General features: G+C 37.4%; 2 protein-coding genes across 2 annotated transcripts in view; one reads left to right on the top strand and one right to left on the bottom strand.

Moving 5' to 3' along the window:
* Positions 1 to 586: 586 nt before the first annotated feature.
* Positions 587 to 5,465, bottom strand: LOC145946371 (vesicle-fusing ATPase 1). Its single transcript, XM_083056005.1, has 10 exons — positions 5,162 to 5,465; positions 4,823 to 4,911; positions 4,286 to 4,510; positions 3,373 to 4,000; positions 2,843 to 3,067; positions 2,268 to 2,567; positions 1,729 to 2,019; positions 1,412 to 1,596; positions 1,173 to 1,331; positions 587 to 1,033 (listed from the first exon to the last, which is right to left on the bottom strand). Exons 1-10 carry the CDS (start codon positions 5,165 to 5,167, stop codon positions 916 to 918), a joined length of 2,226 nt encoding a protein of 741 aa, XP_082912131.1. The 5' UTR covers positions 5,168 to 5,465; the 3' UTR covers positions 587 to 915.
* Positions 5,466 to 5,650: 185 nt separating this feature from the next.
* Positions 5,651 to 11,910, top strand: part of Ints1 (integrator complex subunit 1) — a 12,657-nt gene continuing 6,397 nt past the window's right edge. The window contains exons 1-9 of the mRNA XM_083056004.1: positions 5,651 to 5,854; positions 6,052 to 6,250; positions 6,335 to 6,816; positions 6,892 to 8,181; positions 8,261 to 8,436; positions 8,868 to 9,020; positions 9,114 to 9,791; positions 9,858 to 11,654; positions 11,769 to 11,910. The exon at positions 11,769 to 11,910 is cut by the window's right edge and continues 173 nt beyond it. Coding sequence (XP_082912130.1) covers positions 6,082 to 6,250; positions 6,335 to 6,816; positions 6,892 to 8,181; positions 8,261 to 8,436; positions 8,868 to 9,020; positions 9,114 to 9,791; positions 9,858 to 11,654; positions 11,769 to 11,910 — 4,887 coding nt within the window. The 5' untranslated portion in view covers positions 5,651 to 5,854; positions 6,052 to 6,081. The remainder of the gene's footprint in view (positions 5,855 to 6,051; positions 6,251 to 6,334; positions 6,817 to 6,891; positions 8,182 to 8,260; positions 8,437 to 8,867; positions 9,021 to 9,113; positions 9,792 to 9,857; positions 11,655 to 11,768) is intronic.

An 11,910-nucleotide genomic window follows, 5' to 3' on the forward strand; every position in this document is an offset into this window, starting at 1 on the left:
AATCTTTTTTTCAATGATAAAATTATAAGCTAAGAAGCTTGAAGATCATTTTTCAAATCTTGAATATTTTGGCAAAAATAAACAACATGGGTGCAACTTTCTCTGTAGTAGCTCTTATATATATATAAAAGTACTACTTGTACATATAATTTCTTCGATTTAGATTTCTTATCGATTTAATTATATATATGTATTGAAGACACATACTAAGTCATAAAGAAGAAATGCACCTGATATTGAATGCAACAAACAATCCTTATATTTTAAAATCAGGTATTGCATGTGTTACTTCGAATATTTCCATCTTTTTTACATATTTTCACTATACAATCATTGTACATTATTATTCAATCAAATATTCGTTCAACTTGTGGTAAATTCTTATACTTCCAAACTTGCCAAATTAATTCCCGTCAAGTCCATTAAAAGTTATAAGGTAAAGCAACTTACCCTTTTGTGGATTTTATAGGATTAATCCAAATAAAGTTAAATTGAGATTACATTAAAACAGTTATTAGACATTGAAAATACTATATATGAACTGCTGCAATAATAATTTCTAAAACTGTAATAATGACTGTTTAAGTATCATTTTTATGCATTTGTATTTCAAAATATGAATACGCATTTTCAGATATGCATCACAATGCAAGCTGGCATCATCTATTTTCTACCTATTATGGGAACTTATTGTGACACAAAGAATCTAAATGTGTCAATCGCCTATATATAAATATTTCTTTCACTAAATTATTTCTACATAAATTACTACAATCTGAGGATACATTTGTTTGGGATAATCAAAGTCGCTTCGACCTAAGCGCGCTAAACTTAAAACAAACGAGCGCTCAATAAAGCGCCTGCACTTTTTCTATGCTTCTAAAGTTAGCGTATCGCAAAATGAAATAAGACTTCTTACTCTAGGCCGCCTTCTTCCTCTAATTTCGATAAGAATTTCGGAACTCTGTAATTTGGTTCTACTTGACGTGCCATATCTATCAGGCAGAGCAATTTCTTAATACCGATGAATACCCTGAAATCATAAAAAAGTATGATTAATTTTGCAATTCCATAATGAAAGTATCTGACAAAATATATTTATTTGTAACACATATATATGTTAATATCACATATAAAGTTATTGTGTAAATGTAAAATGATTAATATTTTACCGTTTTCCTTGAAGCTTTGCATGTAAAGAAGCCATTTCGTGTTTTGAAAAGAGATCAACTTCTTCCAATACATTTAACAAATTATCAGGGGTTGACAAATTAGGCACATGAAGAACGGTATTAAATGCCGAGAGTATCTCGAAATCGTCTAAAACTTGTCTGCAAGAAAAAATATTGTTCGGAAAATAACGTTTTAAATAATTTTTTGTTTGTAGAAAAAAAGAAAATCCTTATTCTACCTGCGACTAGAAGTGCATAGAATTAATAGTTTACGACCAGGCGGCGGCGGCTTCTTTAATAGCACCAAAAGTGCTTGCAATGTCAGATTAGAGTATCTTGGTCCGATTGGGCCGTAATCTAGTAGACGTTCTATATTATCAACTAAAATACAGCTGAGCTGCGAACGATATGCATCATCGAATACCTAAAATGTATAAATACATAAATGATAAGAGATTGTTCTAAATTTTATATCAAATATAATCGAAAAAGAATTTTGAATAATGATTGTAAGAAGAATTCGAAATATTTGTAAGTAATATAAGTTGTATATTACCTTCCGTATAGAAAGACATTTTGCAGATTCAACAAAACCGACCATGTCGTCGGGTGTACAAACTTTAATGAATGGAAAGTCTGAACTCGTTGCAATTTGCGCAGCAAGCGCCGTTTTTCCGCTGTTTGGTGGTCCTTCCAAGAGAACAGACACAAGACCAGATCCCTCAGTCGCTCTAGCTTGTTGAGTGCATAGACTGCCATCGGCAAGAATTTCAGCCACTGGCCTTCCCCAATTAATAATTCCACGTATTAATAATTGAGTCAGTATTTCCGCGCTTGTACCAAATGCCTAAAAAATATATAAATATATCCTAAATAATCATTATATAGAGATACTAGAGATATTTAATTATCTTTCAAATTGATTAATATAATAATCATGCGTAAAGTAAAAGTGAATTTCATTTCTTTAAAAATATTTTTTTTAAATAACATGATAAAATAATAATACTAAAATTTTTATCAATTATAGAAACATAGTATTTAACCAGTAGAAACATTAAAATACAAAATTGAATATCTTTGCATGTGACTTACCGGTTTAACGTCATGCTCTAGTGCATGGAAAAAGTCACTTTTAGTGACCATAAGCTTCTCCATCGCGGATGGATCAACCTCTACTTTGCTGGCAGCTTTTATTAATCGATTCATAGCAGTACTCTGTGCGGCTCTGACTAGACCCTCTAATTCTGCGCCGCTGAAATTCTTAGTTTGGGTCGCCAATTCTTTCAAATCTACATCAGGCGCTATCTTTTTGTAATCTCTCATTCGAGATGTGTGAATATTAAGGATCTGGTGTCGTCCATGTTCGTCCGGCAAGCTAATCTCCATTTGCAGCTTTAAGTATAGAAAATCGAAATTTATTTAGCGTACGAAATAACAGCGAATATTATTGTATTAAAGTAATTATATAAACAAATAAATTAAGAATAAGATAGAATACGAAAACAAATTCATCTAGAATATTCCACATCTTGTTTTATAAGCAAATCAAATAAAATATTCCATTCGTATGACGTATGTACATTTCCTTCAAATTTTAATAATGAAAATTTGCAATTACTCAATATATATTCAGTTTAACAACTTATTATTAAAAAACTTAGTTTTACCTCCAATCTGCCAGGTCGTAACAAAGCTTCGTCAATCATATCCCTTCTATTGGTCATACCGATAACGAGAATGTTATTTAATTGTTCAACACCATCAATCTTTGCGAGCAGCTGATTAACCACTGTGTCATGAACTCCTGTATTTCCAGCAACACTACCTCGAGATTTACAGATGGCATCTATTTCATCAAATATGATTATGTGAAGTCCACTATTTGGTCCGAGCTAAAAATATATAAAATTTTGTAAATAAAATATATAGCAAAGATTAGTTTGATTTTTTAGAAAGAAAGTGAGGATATTTAAATCAGTATATCTTTAAGCATTGATATTTATAATAAAATACTCTCTGTAAAATTCTCTGTCAGTAATAAAACTAGTTTAATTTTTATATATATATATTTAGATCTTCCACAGCCAAAAAGTATTTTATCCCACAAATATAATAGTTCTTTAAGGATTCGTATTAATCATAATTGGCTTAAATATCCTCATTGGATATGTTCATGTAGATTTTTTAAATTATTTACTTTCTTTTCTTCTTCTTCTGCATCAGCAAACAATCTTCTGATGTTAGCTTCACTTTCTCCAACATATTTATCCAAAATTTGTGGGCCATTTACAATCTTTGGCTCTCTTGAATTTAACATTGTTCCTATTTGCCGAGCCATTAATGTTTTTCCTGTACCAGGCGGTCCAAATAGCAAAATTCCTTTTACGTGCTTGCAACCCAATTGAGTAACAATCTCCGTTGGAAAAACGCGAGATGCAAATGCTCTTCTGAAAATGGCGCTAAATTCCTTATCTAAACCGCCAATACCCATTTTCTGAAAGTCCCAGTCTGGATTAATAATAGCTTGGCGAACAACTTTTCCTTTAGCTTGTCCAACGAGATTTAGACTTGAGTTTTCTGCTTTTTCAAATTGTACTATGCTGTCGCCTAAGCAGCGACCCATTTTGGTCTTTTTGGGCATTGTGCTTTGGCCTGAACTGATGGCCGATAAATCAGCAGCTTCCAAACTTTTGACAACTAAACCAAGCAATTTCTTATCTTTAAATTGAAATGCCAGCTGCTGACCCACGGTGAATGCCTGGCCTGAAAATTGTAGCAGGAATTCCTTGGCCATTTCATCTGTATTATATGGCTCCAAAGTGATGCTGAAAGAATATATACATGTAATAACAATAATAATAATAATAATAATAATAATAATGATGAGGAAAAAAGAAAGTTCTCGAATAGCAGCATATTAATGACATTCAGATTTAAGCTCATATATATATTAATAGTTTTGAATAAAGTTTATTCAGAGAAGATTATTATATACTAAAACTATTCAAAAAATATTTTGTAAATGATAGGAAAGTAGAACTTATTGCAAATTTTTCTATTGTAAAAAGATTTGTACTTATATTATAATGTAAGCCATCTAATAAACATACGTTTTTTTCTGCAAGAAGTCAGCTTCCAATACAATGTTGCATAAACATTCAGTGTTAGAAGTAGGATCAAAATGATATGGTCGAACCTCAATATCCTGATTGAGAGACAATGTTGCCCATTTTCGCTGAGGCAAACTAAAGCCAATTGTACCACGTGGGATCTCATGATGCGTTCTCACAGTAAACACAAAATGATAATTCGGTGCTGTAGTTACTTCAATATGCCTGCAACAAATAAAATAAATATACATCAATAAAGACAGAGAAAGAGAAAACTAATAAATTCATATAAATTTGAAGAATTTATAAGAATAAAATTGTTAACTTTAAATTATTATAATTATTAATTTTAAATTATTAATTGTTAATTTAAATTGTTTATATACATATATTACATTATTAAATGTAAGATATAATATAAATAGATGTAATATAAATATATACATTAAGAGATACAAATTAAACTAATATAAATATACAATTATGTTGAATTCCCATTGGACTTTGACAGGACTATTAAATCGCGAATAAATTCACCTGACATCATCAGGAAAATCATCAGCATTAATAATTGCACAGTTGGAGAGACTGAGCTCATCTGTAGGACATCTCACTGCTTTCATCCGCTGAAAGACAAACAAAATTAAAAGTCTTCTCGTAAGTTTTGTGCGAGAAAGCTTAATGAGAAGGAGAGTATTGATGAGATTTTCATATGACGGGGAAGGGAACGAAGAAGCAGAGAGGTTGATCGAGAGAAGAGACTGTCAAGAAAACATTCTCCCTCTCTCTCACTCTCTCGTCTTGCAAAAATTCACGAGAACGTTTGCGATGAAGAAGACACCTTCAACGCGAATTCCTCGTCGCACTTGCACTCACCATCATGGATATTTCTCGGTGGAAATTCGACAGACCCTGATCATACACCGCTGTAATAGAGTCCCGTCTTCTGCACCTCCGATATTGATGTGGTGAGGCTATCCACGGTCATGCGCGAGAGAAGAAAAGTGGTCTCGTCCACGACGTAATATCACGTAATATTGCGCTTCTAATTTTCTCTCCTAAAAAATTATTCGTCCATGCATCGATTTTTTTCTATGTAAATTGCAATTTTAGGATCTCGAATTCGCTCTTTTCGACGACAAGAGAGATCCATGATTTCACACTGTCAATAAAGTTAATATATACATACATATATGTATGTATGTATGTATGTATGTATGTATGATGTGTATGTATGATGTGTATGTATGATGTGTATGTATGATGTGTATGTATGATGTGTATGTGTGTATGTTGTATGTATGTATGATGTATGTATGTATGTATGTATGTATGTTTGTATGTATGTATGTATGTATGCGTGAACATATGATGTGTGAGTTGGAGGAGGAAGGAGAACGATGTCCTTATATATGAGGTTTTATTCGATCCAAATGACAGATGTTTAATTGTAAAGTCTTGAGATATGATGTCATCATCCTAGTCATCGTAATCTCGTCTTCGATTATGCGAATGCAAAGCGAAATCTGTTTTGAGAGGACAGCTTTTTATGTACATTGAAAAGTTTAGGTTAGAATTCATAGCTTTATTTACATTCCAATATATCTGTATAAACATTTTCTCATCTTTCTCTCTTCTTTTAATGATATTCTTAATAATATAATTTAATAGTATTTTTAAGAATATAATAAATGTAAAAAAAAAGTTTGAAACGTTTTCTACAAAAATCTTCTATACTTATACTTTCTTATACTTTGTTCCTGTAGCGATCCATAGACAGAGAAGATATATTAATCATGGAGCGTGGAAAAACTGGTATTGGTAGAGCAGTAAAAAGTAAGATTGCTCAACATCCTTCTGATCTATTTGCTCTGGGATCAAAGAGTTCGCGAAATGAAAATTCTGACTCTAAAACCAGACCAGGTGTTATTCATTCAAAACCAAGTGGCAGTTCCACGACTTCTGGTACATAATTTATTCTTTTTCCCAAGTGGATAATTTCTGATAATAATGTACAAATTACTGATTGTTGTGAACATTTATATATAGGTAATGATCGGAAGAAAGAAGCACCTTCTGGATCACTCCAGTCGTTTTCCTATGTTCCGCAGAAGAAACCTAAATTGGCTCATGTTGGTTCCCATCAACGGCAACCTTCTTCTAGCGCAGAAGCATGGGAAGTTTTAGCTATAGATACTGATCCTGCAGATTTTGTGCCTATGGCACTCGAAGCTAACGACAATGATGAAGCTGACAAGGTTATCGGAATAATATGTGGCGCTGTTAAGACACTGAAGAATCAAAAATGGAAGCCCGATACATTAATTTATATGGGCTTATTATATCTAGCAAAAATCCGCCCGTCCATTTTCTCAAATGATTGTATATTACATGCATTATCATCCCTTTTAAAGAGAGATCAGACTTATAATTTTAAGAGCAAAGGAAATCCATTGGTTCCTGTACTCGCTGCAAATCTTTTAATGAGAGGATTTCACGAGAAAAAGAACTGGCCAGAAGTATTTGTGAAGGTTCATTTATTTACTTGCTTTTATTACCGCACGATTTTATCATTTTTATTGACTTGATTTATTTATTTTTTACAGTTGTACGTCGAAGACGCTCTCGGTGAGCGCGTATGGGTCGATCATGAGGAATGCAAGGGCTTCGTCGACAACATACTGACTGGTTTTAACACAAGGCATCCACCCAAGTCTGTGTTACAGCCAGAATTCCCTGTACTGATGCAGCGAGATTGTCACAGCCCATCTACAGTGGACGACGAAGATCCGGCAGCGTCAACGTTGTCATTGTCCGGGGACAAGGAGAAGATAGAATTTCCGGTGGGCCCACGATACGCGCATTGCGTGGAGAACATAGAATCGATAGTGTTGGAAGCTGTAAAGGAGCAATTGAACAGACGCCAGGCTGAGACCATAACGAGAAATTTCTTGAAGCTGCTCTCTTCGGCATGCGGTTTCGTTGAGATCAGAAACATCGCCGTTCCCAGGCTAGAAGTGTGGCTGCTAAATCCTAAGCTAATGAGACCCGCACAGGAGCTACTTATTTATATTTGTTACAATTGTACGTCTCACACTCAAAGAGACGTCGAAGTCATAAGTCAATTGGTGAAGATGAGGTTGAAAACGAAAGCAGTGATTAATCTGTATTTGAATAGCGTCAAGGAACTTATCGGATTACACCCGGAGAATCTAGCTACTATACTGAAGCACACGATTTACAACGAACTGTCGAACGCGCGCAATCCAAACAACATGCCTATGCTGGCCATAATGTTTCAGACTCTACCCGAGCAAGCGGCGAAACTGCTCGCAGAGATCTTTCAGGATCTGCTGATGAACCGCGAGGATTACTTGAGGCCATTACGCGCACTACTTAGGGAAATCGTACGTGTATGTCGACACGATATCAATCTGATTACATTTGCTCGAACGTTGATGGCCGAGAGACCGGATATAGCTCAACAATTGCTGAACTTCGAGTTTAAAGATCGCATGTTCATGTCCATAGCGGATCTGCTTTGCCTATGCATGCTCCTGGCTATAAGTCCCCAGGTGAAGGAAGCGGCGACGCTGTCGCAGCGTGCGGATAAGAAAGACGTAGCTTTGCTGCATCAATTTCAAAATCTCGTAGCCATGATACAGTACGAGTCTGTACTGTGGCTGCAAAATTTGGCGCAGCAGATGTATGCCGTAGGACGAAACGAGATGTTGCACGCGATGCATAAGATCCTACTCCTAGAATCTCCTGAGCAATACTATAAACTGGACAATTGGCCACCGGAGTCGGACAGAGTGTTCTATATACGATTGGTATCCGACGTTCCTCTGTTGCAAAGTACATTATTGAGGCTGCTGGTTATGGGTTTTTCAAAGGTAAATGAGTGTTTTTTAGTTATTTGTGAAACGATTCTTCGTTTAAAAAAAAAGAAAGTCTTTATTCTACTTTTATTAGGACAACGGCATTACTCACTCGGAGACATTGGATTTGACCGATCAATTAATACGACGAGCCGCGGCTAATTCGACAGAAAATTTTCCAATGTTACAAACCGAAAAAATGGACATAATTGAACTTATTTTTAATCTCTGCATTTATCAACCACCAGGGACAATAAATATACCTGCAGGGTAAGCGTGCTATGCATATGGTTTATCTCATATGTATTTATTTAAATATAAACATATTTTAAAGAAAAAAAAATATGTGTGTGAATTAATATAAATTTAAAAAAAATTTAATTTTTAAATATTTAATATTTAATAATTAAATTTAATCGAATTAATCATTAAACATTTATTGTTTAAATATAATAATATTTTTTTAAAAAAGTGAAAGTATATGAAAAAAATTAATAAATTAAAATTTTTTTAAATTTATTTTTTAGTTTGAATATAAAATAAAATTTTTTCTAGAATATAAATTAAAAATTTTAATAGTTCTTAATTTTATAAAATTAATCTTTTAAATAATTATATTAATGAAAATTATAATAGAGAATTATATCTAAATTTAATTATTAATAAATATAGTACTTACATGATATGTGTTTGCTTTGCAGATATGTACCACCAACGTTGGCGATAGCTAATCTCTACTGGAAAGGATGGATAATGTTATTAATTTTGGCTGCTCATAATCCTTCCACAATTGGTGCACTAGCGTGGAAACGATATCCTATATTGAGAACATTGATGGAAATGTGTATCACAAAGTGAGTTTAACAATTTTTAAAGATCGATATTAAATATTTTGCTCAAAGAAATTGCTCACAATTGTATTTTCAATAAAATACGTTCTTTCGTAGTCATTTTTCATATCCGCCACCGACTATGGCCTTGCCGGAGATCATGGAGCAAGAGCGCGCAAAGGAACTGCAAGTTGAAGCCATCGAGAAACAAGAGATACTGGAGTACGAATCACATTTGGCCGCGGCATCGAGTAGAATCCAGTTATCCGAACAGAATAGTTTCCTGCTATCGCAATTGATCACCATGGATCCAACGGGAATTGCTAGGAGACCGCCGCCGGCCGTTCTCGAGCAGATACAGTCGTTGAATACGTCACACAGATTGGGTCACCTGCTCTGTCGATCGCGCAAACCGGATTTCCTGCTGGACATCATTCAGAGACAACAGCAGAGTACGTCGCAGAGCATGCCGTGGTTAGCGGATCTGGTGCAAAACAGCGAAGGTTCCCTGAGTCAATTGCCGGTGCAATGTCTCTGCGAATACCTGTTGTCGACCAGCTCGCAAACGGTCGAGAAACAGCCAAGACAACAGCAACTGCTGGCCCATCTTCAGACATTACTGACCGACCCGAATCAGGATCAGCATCACGCTTACGAAGTCTTGGAATATTTCTTGAGAAGATTGAGCAGTCAGCAGAGCAGCAGCCGCGTCCAAGCGATCACCGGATTAAAGATGGTTCTGGACTCGATACCCCTCGAGGACGAGAGCATGGATATAGACGGAGAAAACGAAAAGTAAGTACTCAAGTATATTTTGGAAGAAAGAAATCGATTTTAACACTTCAACGATGTCTTTTCCAGGGAAATGTGGCTTCTGCGAAAATTACCATCTATACCTCACTTCCTGTCTGTACGTTCGCTGGTTTCCACGGCGTTACGTGGTGCTTGTCAAGTTGAAAACAGTCCCGATCTCGTGCATACGTATATATCGTATCTGGCCGCGCATACCATCGACGACGATTTACCCGATTTGACCGACTTGGCGAACGAAATCTCGCAGTTGGTCGTTGAACGTAGCACCATCATCGCGGCAATATTGCCCCAACCCGAAAGTGATAATCGACAGGCGAAACAAACGTTGCACGCCTTTATGGCCATCTTCTGCAACTACCTTGAAAAAGCGCGATCGCCCAGGGGCGAAGGTTACCAGTGGTCCGAGAGTCAGGATCAAATTCTAGTGCAATGGAGCAACGGCGAGGAGTGCACCATGCATATTCTAGTGGTGCATGCCATGATCATACTATTGACATATGATACGTCCGAGGACGATCCGTTATTCAACAACTTGTTAGAGACGTGGTTTCCGCTGACGGATCCACCAAAGGCCTTTCTCGTCGATACTAGCGAGGAAGCGTTGCTCATACCCGATTGGCTCAAGTTACGAATGATCAGGAGCAACGTGCCGCGCCTAGTCGATGCAGCGTTGAAAGATCTCGAGCCTCAACAGCTAGTACTTTTCATTCAAAGCTTCGGAATACCCGTATCTTCCATGAGCAAACTTCTTCACACGCTCGACGCTGGTGTTCAGATCGATCCCAGCTCGGTCGGTGAAGCGGTATTGGATAAAACTTACATGGCACAGTTGGTCGAAGTCCAACATCGAAGAGGAGCCACGGGCGGGTTGGTGTTTGTGCAGGTGCTACAGCTGCTGGAGCCGCAACTGCCGGATGAGAACGTCGTACCCATCAACAGGCTGCAACAGCCATTGCCGGCTAGCGCCATGGTGCAGAAGCAGTCCGTTATACAGTGCTCCGTGAAGACCGATGTGCCTCACTTGATAAACCGACTGTTCATCGAGAGCATCCCGATGAATCAGAAAATGGACGCTTATCGGCGCTTGCACAAGACCCTAGCGAAGGATCTGCAAAAGTCGAGTGTGAAGGAGAGCGGCGCCGTGGTACTGGCGATACAACACATATGCAGTATCTTGAGCTCTATGCAGGTCAAGCAGTTTCTGGCCTCGCTCATACACATGCCGCAGTACTCGTGTACGCTGATGCGCGTGATACTGCTACCGCTGAAGAGACCGTCGACGTCGAAGCATGTGGTCGAATTGGCCCGCAACATGTGCCTGAATCTGATATCGCTGATAGGCGACGTGAAGGCGCCGGTTCTGTCGATCCTGCGGGACTTTGCCAACGTGCAGTCGACCAAGACGCCGCAACGCGCAGAACTGTCGATGCTGATGCAGAACCGCGGCGAGGGTCCCGGCACGATACTGGAGAACACCGACCCTGTGAATCTGGAGGGTGTCGGCCGTAAATTGCTGGATCTGTGTCTGAAACAACAGAAGAACGACGTCCTGGTGGAAGCCATGGCGAAATTACTGGTCAGTGATAATAATGAAGTGACGTTGAAACCTCGCACAGGCCTGTTGATCGATTGGTTGGCCTCCGTGGAACCCGAGTTGATCGGCACCTGTCCCAATCTCCAAATGAAGCTTCTGTTTGGAAAGAGGAAGGTGCATATTAAAATCGATAACGACGTCGTGAGCTCGTATTCCTGCAGACCTTATCTGCTGACGCTGTTGACGCACAGAGCAAGCTGGGCCACTTTGTATAAATGTGTGGGACACTTGTTGGACAAATATGACGATGGGTGAGTAAAGGGGGAAGGAATGGGCAATATCTTTTCCCGTTTTCCCGATATTCCTTCTAATCGTGAGATTATTTTATCAACATGTTCTTACATTCAAATATATGGTGTTTACAGATACGATCCGACCGCGGTTCTGGACTTCTTATGGGCGCTGACATGCAATCCCAAGCTGTGGCAAGGTCGGGACAAATTTACGCCGAAGCATTACGTTCCTGAGAATATTCTGTTATTGCAGAAATGGCAGCTGCTTAATCTT

Source organism: Prenolepis imparis, unplaced genomic scaffold (assembly GCF_030444845.1).
Source record: "Prenolepis imparis isolate NDT839.2.m4 unplaced genomic scaffold, iyPreImpa1.0 SCAF_15, whole genome shotgun sequence".
In the NCBI taxonomy this organism is placed as follows: domain Eukaryota; kingdom Metazoa; phylum Arthropoda; class Insecta; order Hymenoptera; family Formicidae; genus Prenolepis; species Prenolepis imparis.

Coding starts and splice junctions, on each gene's coding strand:
- LOC145946371 (XM_083056005.1), bottom strand. Junction 3,068..3,372: donor CAGAAGAAGAAGAAAAGAAA/GTAAATAATTTA, acceptor ATATATTTTTAG/CTCGGACCAAATAGTGGACT. Junction 1,332..1,411: donor CTATGCACTTCTAGTCGCAG/GTAGAATAAGGA, acceptor TTTTTCTTGCAG/ACAAGTTTTAGACGATTTCG.